General features: G+C 36.1%; 1 protein-coding gene across 1 annotated transcript; it reads left to right on the top strand.

Moving 5' to 3' along the window:
- The first annotated feature begins 5,904 nt into the window (after positions 1-5,904).
- On the top strand, positions 5,905-8,928 carry LOC131079242 (receptor-like protein EIX2). The gene has a single exon (XM_059218795.1). It carries the CDS (start codon positions 5,905-5,907, stop codon positions 8,926-8,928), a length of 3,024 nt encoding a protein of 1,007 aa, XP_059074778.1.
- The last annotated feature ends 12,533 nt before the right edge of the window (positions 8,929-21,461 follow it).

Below are 21,461 nucleotides of genomic sequence, written 5' to 3'. Positions count from 1 at the left end.
AATGGATTTTGGGTACCTAAGGGTGCTCTTTCTTCTGAAGAAAAGTTACTTGCAGAAAAGACTATGTTCTAGCACAAGAGCCTTGGCCACATTGGAGAAAAGGGTTTAAGGACATTGAAAAATAAAAACCTTGTTGAAGCTTTGAATGACTGTAATCTTGAATTTGATTTTTGCATTTATGGAAAATAAAATTGCGTTCAGTTTTACTCAAGTTCTCATAAAACTTGTGGTTTTTTGGATCTTATTCGTTCTATTGTGTTTGGTCTTGTAGATGTTCCTTCGATTGGAAAATTAACATATTATGTTTCATTTATTGATGATTTTATTAGAAGGACATGAGTATATTTTCTAAAGAGTAAATCTGAAGTTTACAATCGATTTAAAGAATTTAAAACAATGGTTGAGTTGCAGACTGGAAAGAAAATTTAAAGTTTGAGGATTGATAATTGCGGTGAATTTTTCTCTAATGATTTTGATAGATTTAATAACGATTGTGGCATTAACAGACCTAAGAAAACTCAGTATTCTCCATAGCATAATGGAATTGTGGAAAGAATGAACATTTTATTGATGGAGAAGGCTAGGAGTATACTGAGTGGCCCTGGTCTAGAATAGAATTTTTGGGCTGGAGCTATTGCCACTGCTTGCTACCTGATTAGCAGGTCTTCTACATCATCCCTTGTTGATAAAATGCCTATGGAAGCATGACCGGGTCACAAGCCTTCATTGAGACATCTTAGAGTTTTTGGTTGTGAGGCATATGCACATACGCCAAAGGAGAAGCAAACAAAGTTGGAAAACAAGGTTGTGAAATGTATCTTCATCAGATATAGTTATGGTGTGAAAGAATACAAGCTTTGGGACCCTGTTTAACAAAAGGTAATTCATAGTAGAAGTGTTATTTTTAGAGAAATTAAGTCTCCTTTTGTTACATTGCAGCCAGAACAGACTAAAAATGAAGATGTGATTCAATTTCCTTCTACACTTGTAAGAGTTAAATCAAGACCCCTTGATAGGCAAGAAGTTGAGGAGAGATCGCCTGTCTCTAAAACTTCAAAAGAGGAGGAAGAACCTCCAACTCATCTTGTTTGGTTGTCTACAAGATAGAGGCAACCACCTGAAATGTATTCACCTAATTTTTGGAGATGTTATGCTGGTTTGAATACTAATGTGGATGAACTAAAATCTGTAGAAGAAGCATTAGGTATGAATGAAGCAGAATCCTGAAATATTTCTATGGAAGAAGAAATGGTAGCTTTGAAAAAGAATGATTCATGTGGCCTTATACCATTGCCTGAAGGACGGAAGGTTGTTGGTTGCATATGGGTGTTCAAGAAAAATATTATTTCAAATGGAAGAATTGAGAAGTATAAAGCAAAGTTAGTTGCAAAAGGCTACTCTCGAGTTGGGGTGTTGATTATGGTGAGATATTTTCTCCTGTTGCCAAAATCAAATCCATTAGATTTTTTCTTTCTATTGCTACTGCTTATGATTTATAGGTTGAGAAAATGGATGTGAAAATTGTTTTCCTTCATGGTGATTTAGAGGAGGATATTTATATGACACAATCCAAGCACTATGTGGTGAAAGGCAAAAGTAATTTGGTCTATAAATTAAAGAAATCCCTATGTGGCCTCAAGCAGAGTCCTAGGATGTGGTACTAGAAATTTGATACATATGTGTTGAGTTTGGGATTTGAGTGTTCTAAATCAGATCATTGTGTTTATTATATAACTGATGGTGATCATTTCTTGTACATTGCATTGTATGTTGATGATATGTTATTCATTGGTAAAGGGAAAGGTATGATTTCAGAAATAAAGTCTCAACTCGCTTTTAAATGTGAAATGAAAGATCTTGGTACAACGAAACACATTCTTGGGATGAAAATTAAAATAGATAGAGTCAACAAAAAGCTATGGCTACGCCAGAGTAAGTATGTGAATTCAGTGTTATAGAGGTTCAACATGCAGGATTGTAGACCATTGTGTGTTCCTTTATAGTTGGAACAAAATTATCTACTACAAATTATCCTACATCCCCATAAGAGATGGAAGACATGAGTAGAGTGCCTTACCAAAGTGCAGTTGGAAGTTTGATGTATGCTATGGTCTATACTAGACCAGACATTGCCAGTGGTAGTTTTGTACAGATATATGTCTAATCCTGGTAGAGTTCATTGGGAAGCAGTCAAAAGAGTCTTCAGATATTTGAAGGGTACCTTAGAGTATTCTTTGTGTTATCATGGTAATTCAGTTGGAGACATGATTTCCCTTGATATTCATGGTTATGTGGATTCAGACTGGGTAGGTGATATTGATAGAAGAAGATCCACCAATGCTTATGTGTTTACTTTATTTGGTGGTGCAATTAGTTAGATGAGTAAGCGACAGGTTCAGTTTCTTTGTCCACTACTGAAGTAGAGTATATGGCAGCTACTCATTCTTGTAAAGAGGTCATTTGGCTTAAAATACTGTGTTCAGACATTGGAATAAAACAAGGAGCCATGACAGTTTATTGTGATAGTCAGAGTGCGATCTACCTAGCTAAGAACCTGAAATTTCATTCCCTAACCAAGCAAATTGATGTTTAGTATCATTTTGTCAGAGATATGGTTGAAGATGGAAGAGTGAAGCTGGTTAAGGTAGAAACTTTGATGAATGCTACAGATTCTTTAACTAAGGATGTGAGCACAGAGAAGTTCAAATGGTGCTTAGATTCTATGGGCCTCATGGCCCCTAGCAATTGATTCATTGTGTTGATACTCCCTTAGCTCTTGCAAGGTGTTTGACAAGTGGGAAATTTGTTGGGTAAATCGTGTCTCAACCTTGTATTTACATGAGGTTACTATTTTCATTTGATCACAAAATGGTGCAAATTCTCCCCGAAGCTTCTAGTTGGCTAGATAAGCATTCTGGTAAAGTTACGTCGCAAGATCACATCTAGTTTTGAAGATATTAATTTTTTTGTTTTGGAGGGGTCCAATGAAAGGTTTAAATTTGATTTTGAGGAATTTAGAGGCCTCAAAATGCCCTAAAAAGTGGGCATAAATGGTGCAAAATTTTATGATGCAATAGAGCACTTCGCGAGCTTTCCTACGCTTCAAATGGTTCGTCAATCGGACAGAAAGTTATCAAGTTATGGCCTCTGGAGGTTTGTACTTCCTGAAATAAAAAATAAAAAATACATCGAACACATAAATGAGCTGTAAAAAAGGGAGGGACACGTCATAGGACATCTAGAAGGGAGATAAGGTCAGCTACACCTTATTGGGTGGTTTTAGCCCATGGTTTTGTAATACCATTTGACAGTTTCTTTTATTGTATCTCCTATATATGAGGTGCATGCGATAGAGGTTGTGTGTAAGAATCTTATGGCTATTGAGTTACCTCTGAATCTATGATTAGTGGTACTCCTGTGAAGAGCTTTCTCTACAAGTATATTGTAATTTATTTTGATTGTTGGATAATAATTGGGCAGCTTTTAGAGTGTGGAGTTTTTCTCCCGTAAGGGTTTCCCACACGTAAATCAATGTGTTATGGTTTGAATATTATTATATCTATTTTTGTTTTCTTTAACTATTGTGATGATCTATAAAATTTTTGCATTACTCTCCTCTCAAGCTTAGTGTAGGAAGTTCTTCTGCTACTTGACTTCATTACAACATCAATGACAACGACATATCCTAGTAGCAACAATGACCAACAATCTCCAATACTTATTTCATTTCTCTTTTCTTGCTATCTTACCTTAATGATGGATCATTAGATATGATTGAAAATATTGATGTGAAAAAAATTACATAGTCAAATCTAGAAATATACCAATATATGTTACATTGTGCAAATTGATGTCTAACAAGCTAACTAGGATAGTTATGGTGAGAAGCTAAGACTTAGCATAATGAAACCATTTGTGCTTGCATAATAGATTAATCTTTTTATTTATTTATGACATAATTGTTGAAATTTTTTCTTAGAATAGTGTTAAAACGACCACTTAAATGGATCAATTGTTAATTATCTTGGACTATGTCATATGAATATTCTATAGATCTATAATCTTCTCATGGTTATATGCTACATTTTCATTGCAAGCGAGCATAAGAATTATACCCACATTATTGGATTGTTGTTCCTTTCAATATTAAACATTTATTTCTTCTACTCTCTATTTTACAATTCTCTTTTGTCAAAAAATGAAACTTCAACTTGAAATTGGTGTACTGTTGCATATGTTGTTTCAAGAGCAACTATTCTTGTTTATAAAGTCATTCTTGTACCAAATTGTACCAAAAAGTAGTACACCTATCCCTATATCTTATTGCTTTAGTATTATGAATTGTTGGCATATAGAGCTAACATATAACCAAGTCTGATATAGAGCTAAGAGATTCCCTCTGTCTCACAAATGAATGACACCTTCAAGTGATCAATCAAGCATAATCCTAATTTTTCATGAGCTTTGATTCTTTATTTTTTAGTGGTTGGTTGGAGTCTTCTCTTTCTTCTTTCTTGATGCATTAGATTCTTTGAGGTGTGGTGTACTCTCTAAGCATTTGTTTTTTGAGGTTTTGATCATTCTTTTTACAATAGTAGTTGTGGAATTTGGGTTTTTGGGCTTTTGGAAAATCTTATCTTCCTTGAGAGCTTAGTGTTGTACAAGATGGTTCTGAAGCCATCTAAGTAAATTTTACTAGTCTACATTGGTGTTACTTAAATTTGTCATTTTTGTTCTCCTTACAATTTTACCATCCAAAGAAGATGTAGAAGTGTCCTCTACATTAGAGACTACAATACCTTCAAGTACCATGCTCATTAATTTTAGATTGTTGGTTTCATCTACAATAATTGTCATCCATTCTTATATTCAAATTTTACCTTAAAAATAGCACTTTTATGTATTGATCAAAGCAAAATGATTGAAAGGAAAATAAATAGAAACCTAAGAAATGACTCTCTAGAAAGAATTAGATTACAACATCACACTATAACCCACGTGTAACACTTGGAAAAAATGACTTACAAAACTTGAAACTAGAGGCCTAACTGATCTAAATATCTCTCTAACCAAAACTTGGTTTCTATAATAATACTTTATTTAATATAATATTCGACTATATTGGCTTTTATAATCCCGTCCAATACGCTGCAATGATAATGATGATGTTTAAGTTTTTCCCTGACTTTTCCATTTATTGTCTATTCAACAGTCTTCTGACTAATCGTGGCAGAAATTTAGACAAATCGAATGCCGGTTTAGGTGATGACGGTCAATTAGAGTAATGCATCTCTTAAAATTATAATTACGAAATTTTCGATGGTCGTATACCTTGTCCTGCATCAATGTTCTTGCGTGATGCGGGGGACTTATCTGTCCATGAACTTGTTTGTAATAACGCATTACAGTCTATTTCAAGTGTCAAATTATCGTCCTTGACGCAAATTGCGTGTAATAATTAGCAGGGCAAACAATGTCAAAAGTGAAACTCTCAAATGGAAGATTGCACACCGCAATATTTGAACTCATTCAATGCCGCAAGAATTTGTTTTGAACTCGTTGATTTCAGTGGTCACCTTCGCACTTGCGTTCACACGGAGAATCGGAAGATTCCACACCGCAATATTTGAACTCATTCAATGCCGCAAAAATTTGTTTTGAACTCGTTGATTTCTGTGGTCACCTTCGCACTGGCGTTCACACGGAGAATCGAAAGATTCCACACCGCAATATTTGAACTTATTCAATGCCGCAAAAATTTGTTTTGAACTCGTTGATTTCTGTGGTCACCTTCGCACTTCCGTTCACACGGAGAATCGGAGAGGCCTTCAAGTAATTCTCTTTATATTCAACTAGAGACGCTCAAAGCCACAGTGAAGGACAAACCGGTAAGTGTGGCGTAAAATGAAAATGTTTTGGGCAACTGTAGCCATTGTTCTGCTCTTGCTGTTTAATGGAGGTTGGTGTTGTCCAGGCCATGAAAGAAATTCCCTTTTGCATTTCAAGGCATCTGTTGTTGATGACTCCAATCAAGTGCTCAACTCATGGCATGGTTTCAACTGTTGTGAGTGGAATGGAATCCAATGCCATCCTCAAACACATCATGTCATTCGCCTCGATGTTTCGAGTGCTCATCTGATTTGTTCAAGTGGGGATGTTCTTTCCCCATTGTTCAGTCTGGAACAGTTGGAGTACCTCGATCTTAGCTGGAATAATTTCAGTGGAGTTCCCATCCCTCCTGGATTGGGCAGACTCAAGGGTTTGCGCTACTTGGACTTATCGTGGGCTGGGTTTAGTGGAGATATTCCGAGGGAGCTGGGGAACATGTCTACTTTGCACTATTTGGATCTCTCTAACAATGATCTGAGAATGATGGACATGCGGACGTGGACGGGAAACATGAGAGATTTACGGGAGCTTATCCTGGACGGAGTGAATATGTTAACAGTGGAAAGCAATGAGATGGACAATGCTCTCTCCACCATGTACGCTCTCACCCATCTTCAAATGTGCTCGTGTTCCCTGTCTGGAGAAATCCCCCCTTCCCTTGCCAAACTCACCAATCTGACCTACCTCCGACTCTATGCGAACCAATTAGAAGGTACCATACCTTCTGCCCTGCTGCGCCTTCCAAGACTGCAACTACTGGACTTGTCCAATAACAGGGATCTGGGAGGGAAGCTGTCAAGCATTCTACCCCAATACTCTGCTTCCCTTCACACCCTTATTCTTTCAGCCACAACAGTGGGAGGAAGTGTTCCAGATTCTGTTGCCAACATTTCCTCGTTAACTCGGTTGGATCTCTCATCCTGCCAACTCGACCGTATTCCAAATACGATGGCAAATCTTACAGCGCTTAAAGAATTGGATCTCGGTGATAACATGTTAAGAGGACAGATCCCGCTTTTTGGGCAAAGACCTCCCATGGAAAGATCTCTTCCTTTGACCTATATCGATCTTTCTTATAACCAGTTGGATGGTCCCATTCCCCCAATGCTCTTCACTGCGTTTCCGAATCTCCAACATGTTGATTTGAGTCGCAATCAATTGAAAGGCAGTATTCCATCGCCTGCCCGTAACCTTCACTACCTTAGAGAGCTCGATCTGAGTAGCAATACATTGACAGGTAAAATACCCCTTTCCATTGGCCAACTCTTATCTCTGGAATCGCTTGATCTAAGCAACAACATATTAGAAGGTGCCATCCCCCTCAGCATTTCAAATCTTTCAAAATTAGAGAACCTTGTACTGTACTCCAACCGGTTAAGTGGGGAATTTTCAGAGTCTCACCTTCATAATCTCAGCCAACTTAACCTCGTAGGAGTTTCCGATAATCTCTTAACTGTCAAGTTCAGTCCAACATGGATTCCAAAATTCTCTTTGGGAGGCCTGCGATTAAGATCATGTAACATGGAAGGCGGGTTTCCAACATTCCTAATAACTCAATATGAGGTTGGGGTTGTGGATTTGTCCAACAACAGTCTCGCGGGAGATATTCCCCAGTGGATATGGGGTTTCGAATCTCTCATGTATTTCAATATTTCTCATAATCACTTTGCAGGAGTTCTACCTCGTTCGCTGATGGGACATAGTCTATTGGGTATTTTGGATTTGCATAGCAATAATTTACAAGGTCAGCTTCCGCTTCCTTCTGATTTCCTTCAGGCGTTGGACGTATCAGAGAATCAACTGAGTGGATCCATTCCAGAAGAATATTCTAGTCTTCAATATATGTCTCTTTCTGGAAATTATCTCAACGGTAGCATTCCTCCTATATGCCAGATAATGATTGTAGATCTCTCAAATAACAAGCTTACTGGTAAGATTCCTTCATGTTTCAAAAATTCTTCTTTTATTGAGATGTTGAACTTAGAGAACAATTATTTGGAGGGCGAGTTGCCAAGGCAGTTTGGAGACATGCTTTCTCTTCAGACATTAAAATTGGGAGGAAATGGATTCAATTCGTGTATCCCATCCTTGCTTGCAAACTGTAAGCAGTTGGAGATACTAGATTTGAACAACAACAAAATGAGAGGGATCATTCCAAATTGGATAGGGCAGCTTTCAAATCTTAAGATTTTGATCCTGAGATCAAATAGATTTCAAGGCACAATACCTTCAGAACTCACAACATTGCCACTTCTTCAAATCTTGGATCTTTCATCCAACAGTTTTTCAGGAAACGTTCCAGCCAACATCTCATCTTTGCAAGCTATACAAAATAAAACAGTCAGTGAAGAGATCTTTCATGTTAGAGATATTGAGGTGGTTCCAATTTATGTAGATCAAGTGACAATCATTAATAAAGGACAGGAGATGGACTTTATAAGATCATTGGCACTGGTAAAATGTATCGATTTATCAAACAACAATTTAACTGGTGAAATTCCTCCAAACATGGGATTACTCGAGGGTTTGGTTATTCTAAATATTTCAAGAAACCATATAACTGGTGAAATCCCAAAGAGTTTGGGGAATATGCTACAGGTGGAGTCTCTTGATCTTTCACACAACCAACTGTCTGGAAATATCCCTTTGGAGCTGCAATTGATCACATTCTTGAGTTACCTGGGCTTGTCTCATAATAATCTTTCTGGAAAGATACCAGAAGGGGGACAATTCTACACATTTGAGGCATCATCCTTTTCAAACAATTCAGACTTATGCGGCCTCCAACTCAATATAACCTGTTGCGGCCTTCACCAAAATAAATCTTGTCTTGCAAGCATTCAGCCAGAGATAAATGTTGATAAGATAGAGGATGATGAAGAAGATGATATATGGTGGGGAGTTGGCCTGGGAATCAGCTTTGCAGTTGGGTTTTCTATTGTCATTGGAGTGCTGTGTCTTACCACAACCTGGAGTAGAAAATGCTTCCAGGTTATGGATAGCATTATCATTTACCTGTTTGAGAGATTGAGAAAATAGTTGGTCTTTTATGGGTATAGTAGAGATTACCTACAACCAATGTAGAAATTTGTAAGGAAATTTGTAAGCTCTCCCTTACATTAGATTGTCAAAACATTAGCTTCTTGTGATACAATGTTGATCTGCGTAATAACATTGGGATCAATCTATTTTTAGTTTTGTAAGCATAGGAACTGTGTTTAAAGAATTTAGCGGCAGGCATTCATTTTGTTCTTCAATAGATTGATCAATCAATATTTTATTTCCTCGTGTTTAAAGAGGATATTGGTGTTTATTAATATGTTATCTCTTTTTTTTTATTGGCTTTATGAATTAGTATACTTATATTTTTAAAACATGCAGAGATATCTTATAATAGAAGAGAATCTATCTTATAATAGAAGAGAATCATCAGTAAAATAAATGTTTTTCTAAAATACTAAACACCAACAATATAAATCCATTAAAATCCTGTATGCAAAAAGCAGTGAGATGCCTTTCAGCATAAAGATTGGTACTATGGGTGTTATTAAAAGTTTGATTGCCAAAGCATAAATCAATCTGTGCATGTCACAAACCAAATAAAATGACATGTTAATCACTCTCTCTTTATTAAAGGCAATTATTTGTATGAACAGTTAGAGGTTTGAAAGAAAAGTGAAGAAGTCAAGAAGTCAATAGTACTAATAGTTTTTTTTGGGTGTACATAATTTTAATTTAAAGTAAAAGTATAATGAAATAAAAAATTGAAAAAGAATTATGGAAGAAAAGAAATTTCTTAAAAAAATGATACATCATTTTTTATTTTATTTCAGATTATAAATACATTTTTTTGGTAAAAACCTGTAGTAACAAGTTATTGATCAAACAAAATTTATATAATTTTAGAATAGAAGTCAATAGGAGAGAGGGATTAGTAGTTGTATACAGTCTAATTGTTGTACACCCATTTGTTGTACCTCCCAAACTTAGTTGTAGATAGTCTTGTGTCCATTTCACATTTCTAAAACAAAAATGAAGGTCTTACAATATTCCATGTAACAGTTACATGTTGATGAAAATAACCTACACAAAATAATTTTTTGTTTCAAATAAAACATCACCACCCCTAATATAATTCTTTTTCATAAAATATCAATGTGAATTTCCACAATATTTAGATTAGTATAAATATTTTGATAATGTATATCATTAAATTTAAGTAAAAAATTACACAAATAAACTCTAATAAAAATACTAAGAGCTAACACTATATGACACTCAAAAAAGCATTTGCAAGAAAAACAAAAAACCATAAAAAATTAAGAAATCAAGGGAAGCAGCTATAGGCTATATCTTCTTTTAATTCAATAAGAAATGAAAAAACTAAAAAAACTAGGATAATAGTTTTTCCACTACAATGACACCTAAAAAAGCTGAAATGGGATGCTAATTGTATGCCAAAACAAACTACCATAAATTAAATATTAAAATGAAATAAGTGTGTGATACGAAACACATTGTTTTATTTTTTGATACGAAAAAGCACTATTTTTTTTCAGAATAGTGAAATGAATGTGATCAAATTCTATTTCATCTTATTGGCATTCTATTTTACGCATTCTTCAAAAGCTACAATAAAAAAGGGAGAGAGCGCTTCAAAATTTGCACATTCAAATTGAGAATAGAGAACGCATTGATTGCAAGGGAAGAACATGCTCTTCAATTTGGGAAAAAAGTTGCTTCCTTTAATATTGTATCAAGTCCTTCACATTTTATGCATTGTGTTTCTGAGCTTTCTCTGCTTTGATAATATTTTTTTTATTTTTATTTTATTCATTGTTGGATGCCCCATTTATGATGGACAGTGGTGACACGACTGCTGGTCAACGAAATACTATTGCGCGTGAAATTCAAGAAAATCTAGAGCCTTTGTTTGGTCTGTGCGAACCATTGCATATGATTAATTTATTTCTAATAAATTGAATACTAAGTGAATTGCAGTAAATTTGGAAAACATCAGGAAAGTAAATTGACCCTCTTTTGTAATAGACTAGTTGAATTAAGCAAATTGAGATTAAGTACAAAAATGACAAAGAAACGATTATATCTTGATATAGAGATGTGGAAGAAGTTGTGCACCTTGAATTAGCAGTAGAATGTCAAGACGAAGCTTCCCTGCAAATCTGGGCAAAAGTTGCAGAGATTGTGTGTAAGTTATGCACCTGCAACCTACACACATAAAAGAGAGGGAAATAGTGTTGGGATTGGGGTTTTTCCTTTAGGTCAAACCCTGTTTTGCAATTAACCAAGTGGTTGTAAAATGTTGCAAGTAAATGAAAGGAAATGTCTGAAGTAAAATCCACCTTAAGAAGGGGATGTAACTGAAATGTTGATACTTTTGTAGATGAATTTGCTTGAATGGATATGTGAAATAAGATGTCTTGAATGTTGATAGAAATCTCCTCTTCAATGGTTGAATCCTTGCCTTGAATGCAACACCTAGCCTTGAAAGGAGACTTGAAATGCTCCATACTTGAATGAATGCTTGAATGCTTGAATGCTTTATGTTTGATGATAATGTCGCCTTGTAATTTCGCCTTATGATTGACTTATGCAAATAGGAGGGGAAGTGCTCCTTATATACTTGTCAATTAGGGGTGTTTTAGGTAATTTCCCGTCTTAGGCCGACATACAAATATGTTTCCCGCTCAACAATTGACAAGCCCAATGTAAGGGGGAATCAAAGGGGCCCAAAATAGGCCCAGAACAAGGGTGCCATGCCCCTGTCCTGCCCTAAATTAGGACAGGCAACAACAAGAAGGTAGTGCAGAATGATGAAAAATACAAGTTTTTGATGTCATGAGCATGTTTGGGGTCTCCAATCAGGCTTAGGGATTCGTCCGCTAAAGCGAAGACCCAAATACCGTCGAAAATTGTAAGGGTCACAATTTTATGAGCTACAACAAGGGAAGATATGAGAGGACCCATCTAGAAATGGGTAGCCAAAAAGCCCTACAAACGAAAAATATGGAAGAAAAAGCAACTAGGTAGCAAACTTATTGTCATGCCCTCAAATCTCACTTGGGCAGTGGTCAATAGATTAAAGAAGCTAGTCCTAATTGTCAAGTGGGGAGAGAATGAAAAAGAGGAAGGGATCTCAGAAGAAATAATCAAATGGTGGAAAGGGAAGTACCCAGAAAAGGTATGCATTTGTCCTCTTCAAAATGGATGTTTTCTGATAAAATGTATAGACCTGTAATTAAAGAATGAGATTTTAAATGGTAGGCCTAGTTTTTTTGAAAGACATTAGCTTTGCTAAAATGAACTAGACTCAAAATTTCAATCCATAGAACTTTAAAATCAACAAAACCCTAAATTGGTTAAAATTGGAGGGATTGCCAACAAAATATTGGAGTGGTGAGGCAATCATGAGAATTGGAGATGCACTAGCGTCATTTATAGGAGTGGATGAGGATTTCTTATATAGGAAAATAAGGGATATATCAAAGATATGTGTGGAGATTTATATGAAACTGGGCATATATAACGAGATAGAAATTGTCACAAAAGGGGGTAAATGGAAACAAAAAATTAAAGTTCTGAATGAGTTCTTCCCATATCTATTCTTGTCTAGGTAAAAAATTCAAGAAGGGACTTCAACCTTAGAAAGATTGGGAATTAATGGAAACAACAAATAAAGATTCAAGAAGGGACTTCAACCTTAGAAAGATTGGGAATTAATGGAAACAACAAATAAATGGAAAAGGAGAACACATGCATGTTAAATAGAGATATAGAATAAAGTCCCCTCAAAAGAAGAAGGCAAGAAACTCAAACAATAGAAATAATGGGGTATAATCAGGGGATTAGAACATATAGTCAGAGTAATAATATCCAACCAATACAAGATCTAGATAAGGAAGTACAATTGGTTGTATTATTAAAAGATACTGAGGATCTAATACAAATAATATATCATCAGTTGTAGGCAATGAAAAAGAAGGAAAATAGGTCCAAATAGGGGAAAATCAATAAGTGCAAGAGGAGGAGAATGGGAGAGAGACATTTATTTGAAATCCAGAGGAAGAAGGAAAGAAAGGGAAAGGAACATGTAAGGAGGGGTCTAGTGAAGATGATGAAGGGGATGACTACAAAGAATAGGAGGAAATAGAGGCTCGGATGATTGAAGAGAGGATGTTGGAACAAATCAATACTAAGAATAAAGGCCCTAAGATATTTGAAAGAAATAGAAAAAATAGAACATCAAATAAATATAAGTTGAACATCCATGCTATCCAGGAGGAGAACAGGAAGAGGAAAAATAATAAAAGCTATTGGAAGGGGCTTAACCTTCCCCAATCACAATAAAGATCATAACTTGGAATATAAAGTGAGAGGAGATTAAATCAATCCAAATACTGGAAAGGATATTTTGTAAACTCAAATAAAGCATCAAGAAGTCTGGGAATCCTATGGAATCCATGGAAATAGGAAGTTACAATAATGGAAGAGAATACATGGTGGTTAGATAGAAAATGCAAAATAATGCAAACCAATGAGACCTTCAATGTAATCAATGTATATAGTCCAACTCAAACGATGTCGAAAAAGGAGTTGTGGTCACAATTATCAAATAAACTGGAAGGTTTAGCAGGGGAAAGGGTATTAATAGCCGAGGACTTTAATGCTACCAAGAATAATTCAGAAAGAAAAGGAGGGCTTAGGAAAACAACAATAATCCAAAATGAATTCTAGCAATTTATTGATAAGAATAATGTTATGGATATGTACGCAAAAAATGGAATAGATACGTGGACTAATCAGAGGAAAGGATTTGCTAATATTGCAAAAAGACTAGACAAATTCTTGATGGATGGGAACTGGGATAATTTAAAGAAACTCTAGGATGTCTATATACTTCCCCTTATATGTTCTAACCATTTTCCAATTCAATTGTCCTCGTCTCAAAATGATATCCCATCTCGCATTCCATTCAAATTTGAAAATATGTGGGTTAGAGATCCAAACCTGGGAAGTCTAATCACAAAATGGTGGAAGGAGGCAAATGTTAAAGAACACACATATATGTTACAACTCAATAGTAAACTAAAGTATGTCAAGATGAAGTTGAAAGAATGGAATAAAATTTATTTTAAAAATATCTTTCAAAAGAAAGAAATAATAGAAAAGGAATTAGAAAATCTTAATGAAAATATCATCAAGGATGGAATAGGAACATAAGAATATGATAAAGAATTACTACTAAAGATGAAACTTTCAGAAATAGTAGTAAGGGAGGTGTGGCTCCAAGAGGGAGGTAAAAACAAAAAAAATCCATAGGGCTTCTACAACTAAGAAGGAGAGTAGTAGATTTACTAAAATAAGTAAGGCAGATGGATGAAGAGCTCAACATTGGGAAGAAGTCAACAAGGAGGATACAAATTTCTTTGAACCAATGCTAAACAAAAACTTACATGGGAATAAGGAAACAAGGAAATAATTTTTGGATACAATTCCTAAGATATTAACAGACCAATAGAATCAAGATTTATTTAAGGCAATAACAATGGAGGAGGTGAAAGTAGCAATTTCCAAATGAACCTGCAAAAAGCTCCAAGCCCAGATAGATTCCTGATGAATTTTTTTCAACACTTCTCAGAGATGGTAAGAAAAAAATACACAAAGCGGTGGAGGAATCAAGGAAATAGAAAACGATGCTAAGAGAAATGAATCATACCTTCCTTGTTCGATCCTAAAGAAAAAGATGGTAAACACTATGGGGTTTTTTAGACCAATAGCTCTATGCAACACCACATATAAATAAATCTCCAAAGTTATTGCAAATTGACTCAAGACAGTGTTAAATCAGTTAATATCTTAAGAAAATAGTGTCTTTTCTCTAAGGAGATCAATTGTGGAAGGTATAATAATAGCACATGAAGCAATCCATTCTGCTAGCAAATCAATGCGAGCAGGTATGATCATGAAATTGGATATAATAAAAGCTTATGATTCAGTGGATAGAGAATTCTTGAAGGAAATTCTAGAGAAATTTGGTTTTACAAGGTATTGGATTTGGTGGGCGGAGGGATGTATCTCAACCTCAACTTTCTTAGTTTTAATGAATGGTGGGGCTCATGCCTTCTTTAGCTCAAGCAGAGGTATAAGACAAGGTGACCCATTATCTCCATTTATGTTCATCATTATGGTTGAAGCCTTGGGTAGACAAATAAGAAAGAAAGGGGAGGAAGGTGATTGGTATGGTATTAAGGTAGTTGCAGGGATACACCCAATAACTCATCAACAATTTGCGGATGATATAATGTTGTTTGGCCAGTCAAATAAGAGAGAAGCTAGGAATATTAAGTCCATACTAACTAAATATTGTGATGCTTCAGGCCAACAAATCAATTGGAATAAATCAAAGGTATTCTTTCTCAACACACAACTGAGCCTTCAGAGGGATTTAGCCAAGATTTTAAAACTAAAAGTGGCGAATTTCCTAGGTAAATTCTTAGGAACTCCACTATTTCAAGGGATGAATAAGAAGGAATATTGGGAGAATTTAATTTCAAGATATGCAAACAAGATGAGTGCTTCAAAGGGTAAATGTCTTTCGGTTGCAAGAAGGTTTCTAATGATAAAAGTAGTTCTCTCCGCACTTCCTGTATATTCTATGTCATGTTTAAAAATCTCAAATGGAATTGATACAGAAATGAACAAGATTATTAAAAGATTCTTCTGGAATGACACTGGAGACAAAAACAACATCTCTTTTAGCATGTATATGTAGACCAAAATATGTAGGTGAAGTAGGCCTAGGAAATCTAATAATGATGAACCTAGAAATGGGGGTGAAACTTAAAAGGAACTTATATATAAACAATGGTAAAAATGGGTCAATATTCTAAGAAGGAAGTATCTCAAATCAAACAATCCAACCAACACTCTAAAAATAAGAGACCCCCCTAGAGGCTCTTCACTTTGGAATTACATATTAGAAAGTAGGGATATCATAACAAAGCATGTTACTTGTGAGATAGGAAATGGGGAGAAAGCATCCTTTTGGAAAAACTCGTGGAATAATAATAAAGTATTGCAGAAGTATCCAAATTTGGAGGATATTAGAATAGATACTCTAAGGAAATGGGGATCAAAGATAAAAAAAAATAAAGAAGTCGTAGAAGAAAATGGAACAAGATGCTAGAGATGGAATTCATTGAGAAATATACAAGCTCCAAAGTTACAAAAACATCCTTGAGGATTTATTAAAAGAGAGATGGGTGATCCCCTTCAATGAACCAGATAGAATAAGATGGTGTGGATCACATTTGGGATCTTATAGGGTAGGACGAGGATATAAAATCAAAGAGTAGTCCTTAGCCAAAGGGAATTGGCCATGGAAGCTGATGAATACTAAGAGGGGGGGGTGAATTAGTATACCAAAAAATACTGAACTCAAACTCTAAAACAATTTAGTAGTTAACCAGTATAACAGATTCACTAACAAACCGATTAAGATAAATGCAAACCAAATAGCAAACAAAGAATTCACTCACAAGAGCACAATCACCATAACACAAGATGTTTGATGTGGAAACCTAAATGGGAAAAACCATGGTGAGCAAAAACTCACAAGTAACTATCTGTAGAATAGAAACCAGACCGGTTAAGGTCATACAATGTTCTTCACTAGAACAGATCCTGTTAGGAATCTATATCTCTGTTAGGAGATAAGTCCTATTAAAGACTACCTTGTGAGAGGATTTTAGATTCACAGTTGTGAACCACCTTGTTAGAGGATTTACAAAGGCTTTGCTAGGCCTACCCGGTTAAGGGTTTCACACTTGTCGAAGATATAAGTAATCAACAAGTAGGTGATCTAGATACTAGCACAGTATGCTTGGTTAAATCCTTGATAGCTCATTGTTAATGCACCTTAGCATTACTTCCGTCTTTAGTATCTCAACACTTTGTTTCTTCACACAGACCTAATCTTCTCTTCAATGATAGCACATAACCTTGTCTCTCTCACATACACTCATATCTCTCATACATACAAACCCTAGACATGATGTCCTTATAAAGGAGTCTGATTTCATGTCGGTCCAATAGGATTAAACTACAAGTTCCTAGGTTCAGTGCATCTAGACACATTTGGTAACATGGCACAAAATCACCACCAAAGGGTTGGTGGATGATAACTCATCACAGAAATACCGGTTGGTAACTCATCACAGAGTAATACCGGTTCATACAATTTACCGATTACTGGTTGTCAAAATGAAGAATAGAAAAATGTTAACTACCGCTTTGTTCATTCATATCGCATGAGATCCTTGAACCACTTGGGGTCTCCATACCGCTTGGGTCTTCATACCGCTTGGTTCTTCATACCGCTTGGGTCTTCAGTCAATCTGTGACCAGTAGACATCTTCTACAAAACACTGATAGTCTAAAGACTATGATACATAATACCAGTTAGAACGAATACCAGTTGAGCATAACTCATACATCAAGAAAGTGTGTGTCCATCAATGACAATCACAACACCATCAAAATGCCAACAATCTCCCCCTTTGGCATTGATGGCAACGCTTAGGAAAATTTTGACATCTAAGTGTTTACAACAAAAATATGCCATAAGCAAAATTACTCCCTCTAAGCATATACACTATCCCTTTTTGCAGAAATTACAATGTATACTACTACCTTAAAGAGGTAACATGAAAGTATACATAACATTCACCAAAATTTTAAATACTACTCCCCTTTGCCAGCAATGACAAAGCAATGCAGAATAACCCTTGTTTCTCATTATCATTAAAAAGTGAGTAAATGTTTATGACAATAAGGAATGAAACTTATCAAAAATAGATTTAAAATCCTGTATAAAAGTTTTCATGGCTAATGACCGTGACTCAAGTAATGAGGTAGCAATCTCACTTTCTGTCTACATCTGGAACACCAGGTCTTCCATAGCATCAATGGTACTCATTTCTTGAGTTACCGTGATGGCTTCCAGATTGAGAAAACACTTCTGAAGAATTTGTGGTCTTGGCAAGAAGACCAATTGAAGCTCCTACAAATCTCTTGACTGGTTGCTGATCTCCAATTCTATCCTGGCAAACTAAAGCTGATAACGATGAAGAGTTTTCCCATATGTAGCAAATGAATCATAGGGCATCTTGAAGGTAATTATGTATGCCTGCAACTCTGATTGGAGTTTATCTTTTTGCGTGAGCACATCATCACAAAATAGATGGGGTTGGTTGATTTTGCTCAATAGTAGTTTGCCCTAATCCATAGCAACACTTATATCCTTCTGTTGTTTCTAAAGTTGAGACCGGAGCTCATTCAGTTTCTTGACTAAGGTGGTGTTTAGTGCCTTTTCATGCTTCTTTTTTGCATTTGCTTCAGCAACTTCTTCCAAGCATTGTACCTGGTCCTCTACAACGGTACATAGAAGTTACAGTTTGGACAGAGAGGAATCAGTACTGGGGAGGCTAGTACCGGGAATCAAACAGGTAAGGGTGTCAACCGCAGTTTGAATGACATCCTACTCCTTCTTCCTTCTTAATGCTTCCAATCTTTCCTACGCAAGCTTTATGCTTTGAAGCAGCTCCGATTCATCTGCAGATTGGAAATTAATAGGACTGGCGATGTGAATAGGTTTGGTTGGGTCACCGGTTGCCTTTGGAGTCTCCACTTGTTTGGCTTTCTCTGCTTCCTTCTCCTCTATTGCTCTTTTCTATTCTTCTTCTTTCTTCTTTTGTTCCTCTTCTTGTTTTTTCTTCAGTTCTTCCCTCTTCTTATCTTCTTCTTGTTTTTTCTTTTCTTCCTCCTTTTTCTCCTCTTCTTTCTTTTTCTCCTCTTCTTCCTTTTTCTCCTCTTCTTCTCTCTTCTCCTCTTCTTTTCTCTTCTCTTCTTCTTGTTTCTTCTCCTCTTCTTTTCTCATCTCCTCTTCTTTTCTCTTCTCTTCTTCTTGTTTCCTCTTGTCTTCCTCTTTATTTTTCTCTTCCTCTTTCTCTACTTTCTCTTTATCAACCTTTTCCTTATCCTATTTCTTCTTTTCTACATTTTCTTTATCTTGTTTCTCCTTCTCTATGTCCAGAGTGACATCCTCAACATCCAATGCATCCACATCAATAGTGTCCACCTGTGTTGTAACTCTTTCTCCTTCACCATCAAATACCTCATCCGGTTTGGTTGAGGAGAGGTTAGGTTCCTATTCAGCCTTTCTATTGGCTTCAGCTACTTGGTGCATTTTCATAGCATCTTTAGCATGGAAGTGTGTGTCTTTCACCACTTCAAAGGCTTTGCCTTCCAGTAGTAAGAGTCTTCTTCTTCTCATGAGGAAAAGGCCTTTGTACCTACCCATGATTTCAAATAATTCAGAGTTTGAAGCATTAGGGAAGTATTTTACAAAAATCTTCTCTCTGATCTCCTGTTCTCTCTCAATGGCAATGCGTCATTATTATCCAAAGAATTATATAAAGAATCAAGTGTAACCAAATTAATTTCTGATGGCGACTGGTCATGAACACATAAATAATTAATGATTTCCCACTCTACTTCTTCTTTCTCACTATTAGTAAAATCATCAAAATGCTCCTTCAAATCATCAAGCATTTTCCTTTTAATATTCTTAATAGTCCTCTAACAATGTGTCATCGGCTTATAAGAAGAGATGTCTATATTTACTGGTGCTGACGATGCAGGTGCATTATTAATAGATTTTTCTTTCTTGCTTGTTTTCCTGGTCTTCTTAGGCTACACTTCAAGTTCGATATCCTCTGACTCCGATGAGTTTTTTTTTGTCTTCCGCTTCCTTTCAAATACTTTAGCGGGAGCAACTTCCGATTTCTTCTTGGCAGGTGACCGCTTGGTCACTTTTGGCCTTTCTAAGGTAACCGGTGTCGATACCGCCGGTACTGCCTTGCCATTTTTCACTGTAGGATTTTCAATCGGTGTTATCCTCTCTAAGCAGGTGTCGATTCTCTTTTTCTTAGAATCTAGAGGTGAGGCAAGAAGGGTAGAGGCATACCCATCTAACATGTCATACGTCACTTCATACCCCATAGGTTCTACTTCTTCCTTTCTTGGCTCTACCACTTCCATTTTGCATTCATCTACTTTTATGGTAAAGCAGATGTCATCTTCATATTTCTTTACAATATCTCTAGATATCCTCATCCTCTGGCTCATTTTCCGCTTGAATTCATCAAAATATTTATTCAAAACCTCAGGATATCTGGTTCCCATCGCTTGGAGACTTTCGCTAATTTTCTTAGTGACCGGTTGGTCAATAGACCATTGAATATCACCTACTCCTGGGAAATAGCCTTGAAAGTAGAAAAATAGGCCAACCAAAAGTTGTCCAAATCTGAACCTTAGAGCATTGTCCTGTTTGATGGACTTCAGGTTTAATAGAAGTTGTTTCTGGAAACAAGTACATAAATCAAATGAGGCGTCTTCCTTGATCATTTTGTAGGCGGCATTCACCGTAGTAGCATGGATAGATTTTATTCTACTAGCATAAAACACTCGGTAGCCAATCACCATGCAAGCATACTTAACCAAATCATCTTTGATGGGGTTGACAGTCATTCCTCGTTGGTCACTTAGAGAATCAGTGAGCCTAGTCATTTCAGCCTTGATGACCTTCCTTGGGGCTGAAACCTCACCAATGTTGTAGAAACCGGTGATGGCATGAATTGCTTCAGGTGTAATATCATGCGTCCTCTCGAGATACATTTTGTCACCATGTACTCTGCTCAAGATGATGCAGATGTGATCTTCAGTGAACTCTTCAAGAAAATAAATAGCATTGTGGAGTTTCTTCCTCTCTAGGATGTTGTATTCCGGTTTGATTTTCTTGTCATCCCCACATAACAGACCTAGCTAGGAGTGAATCGCTAGGGATCCTAGGTCTTCCAATTTATAGTCAATGTACCCTGAAATATCTTCTTCAACAATGACTCCGGCAGGTGTTTGGGATAGTGCATTGTATTTCATTTTCCTTTGAACAAATTCAGCCGAGTCCACAGATACATTAGAACTAGAGTGCGATGCAGAAGCCATGATTAACTGATAAACAAAAATTTTGAGAAATACCTTCACAATTTCAAATTTTAGGGTTTGCCAATGCAGCTCACAATACACCACTTTGGTTGCTCGATTACCACTTAGTGTTCTTCACCGATAGATTGAAAATATCTCTGAATTCTTCTGCAAGATTTGAATTCTCTCTGAATCGCAAGTTGAATCACCCTTTGTCGCTCTGCTCTTAAAAAATTCTTCACTCGTAAACTGATAAGTGAAAATGACATTGGAAATCCCTTTTAAACAAATTCTCACCTACCATAATAAATGCATCACCATTAGGGCATAAACCCTAATTTTGCCTTTTACCGCTTTTAGTCTTCTGCCGATTGATAGGTAACATATATCGGGTAAGGTCTTTACTGATATAAACTAGGGGTTCAAAAAATTTCACCAATTTGTTCCCCCTAAGCTTTTCTGAAGCTCAGTTTGCCCGTTTAGAGACTTCCACACTAGGTGCAGAAATT

This window comes from Cryptomeria japonica, chromosome 4 (assembly GCF_030272615.1).
Source record: "Cryptomeria japonica chromosome 4, Sugi_1.0, whole genome shotgun sequence".
Lineage (NCBI taxonomy): Eukaryota > Viridiplantae > Streptophyta > Pinopsida > Cupressales > Cupressaceae > Cryptomeria > Cryptomeria japonica.
The sequence above is the reverse complement of the archived record's forward strand: the minus strand, read 5'-3'. Positions and strand labels throughout refer to the sequence as shown.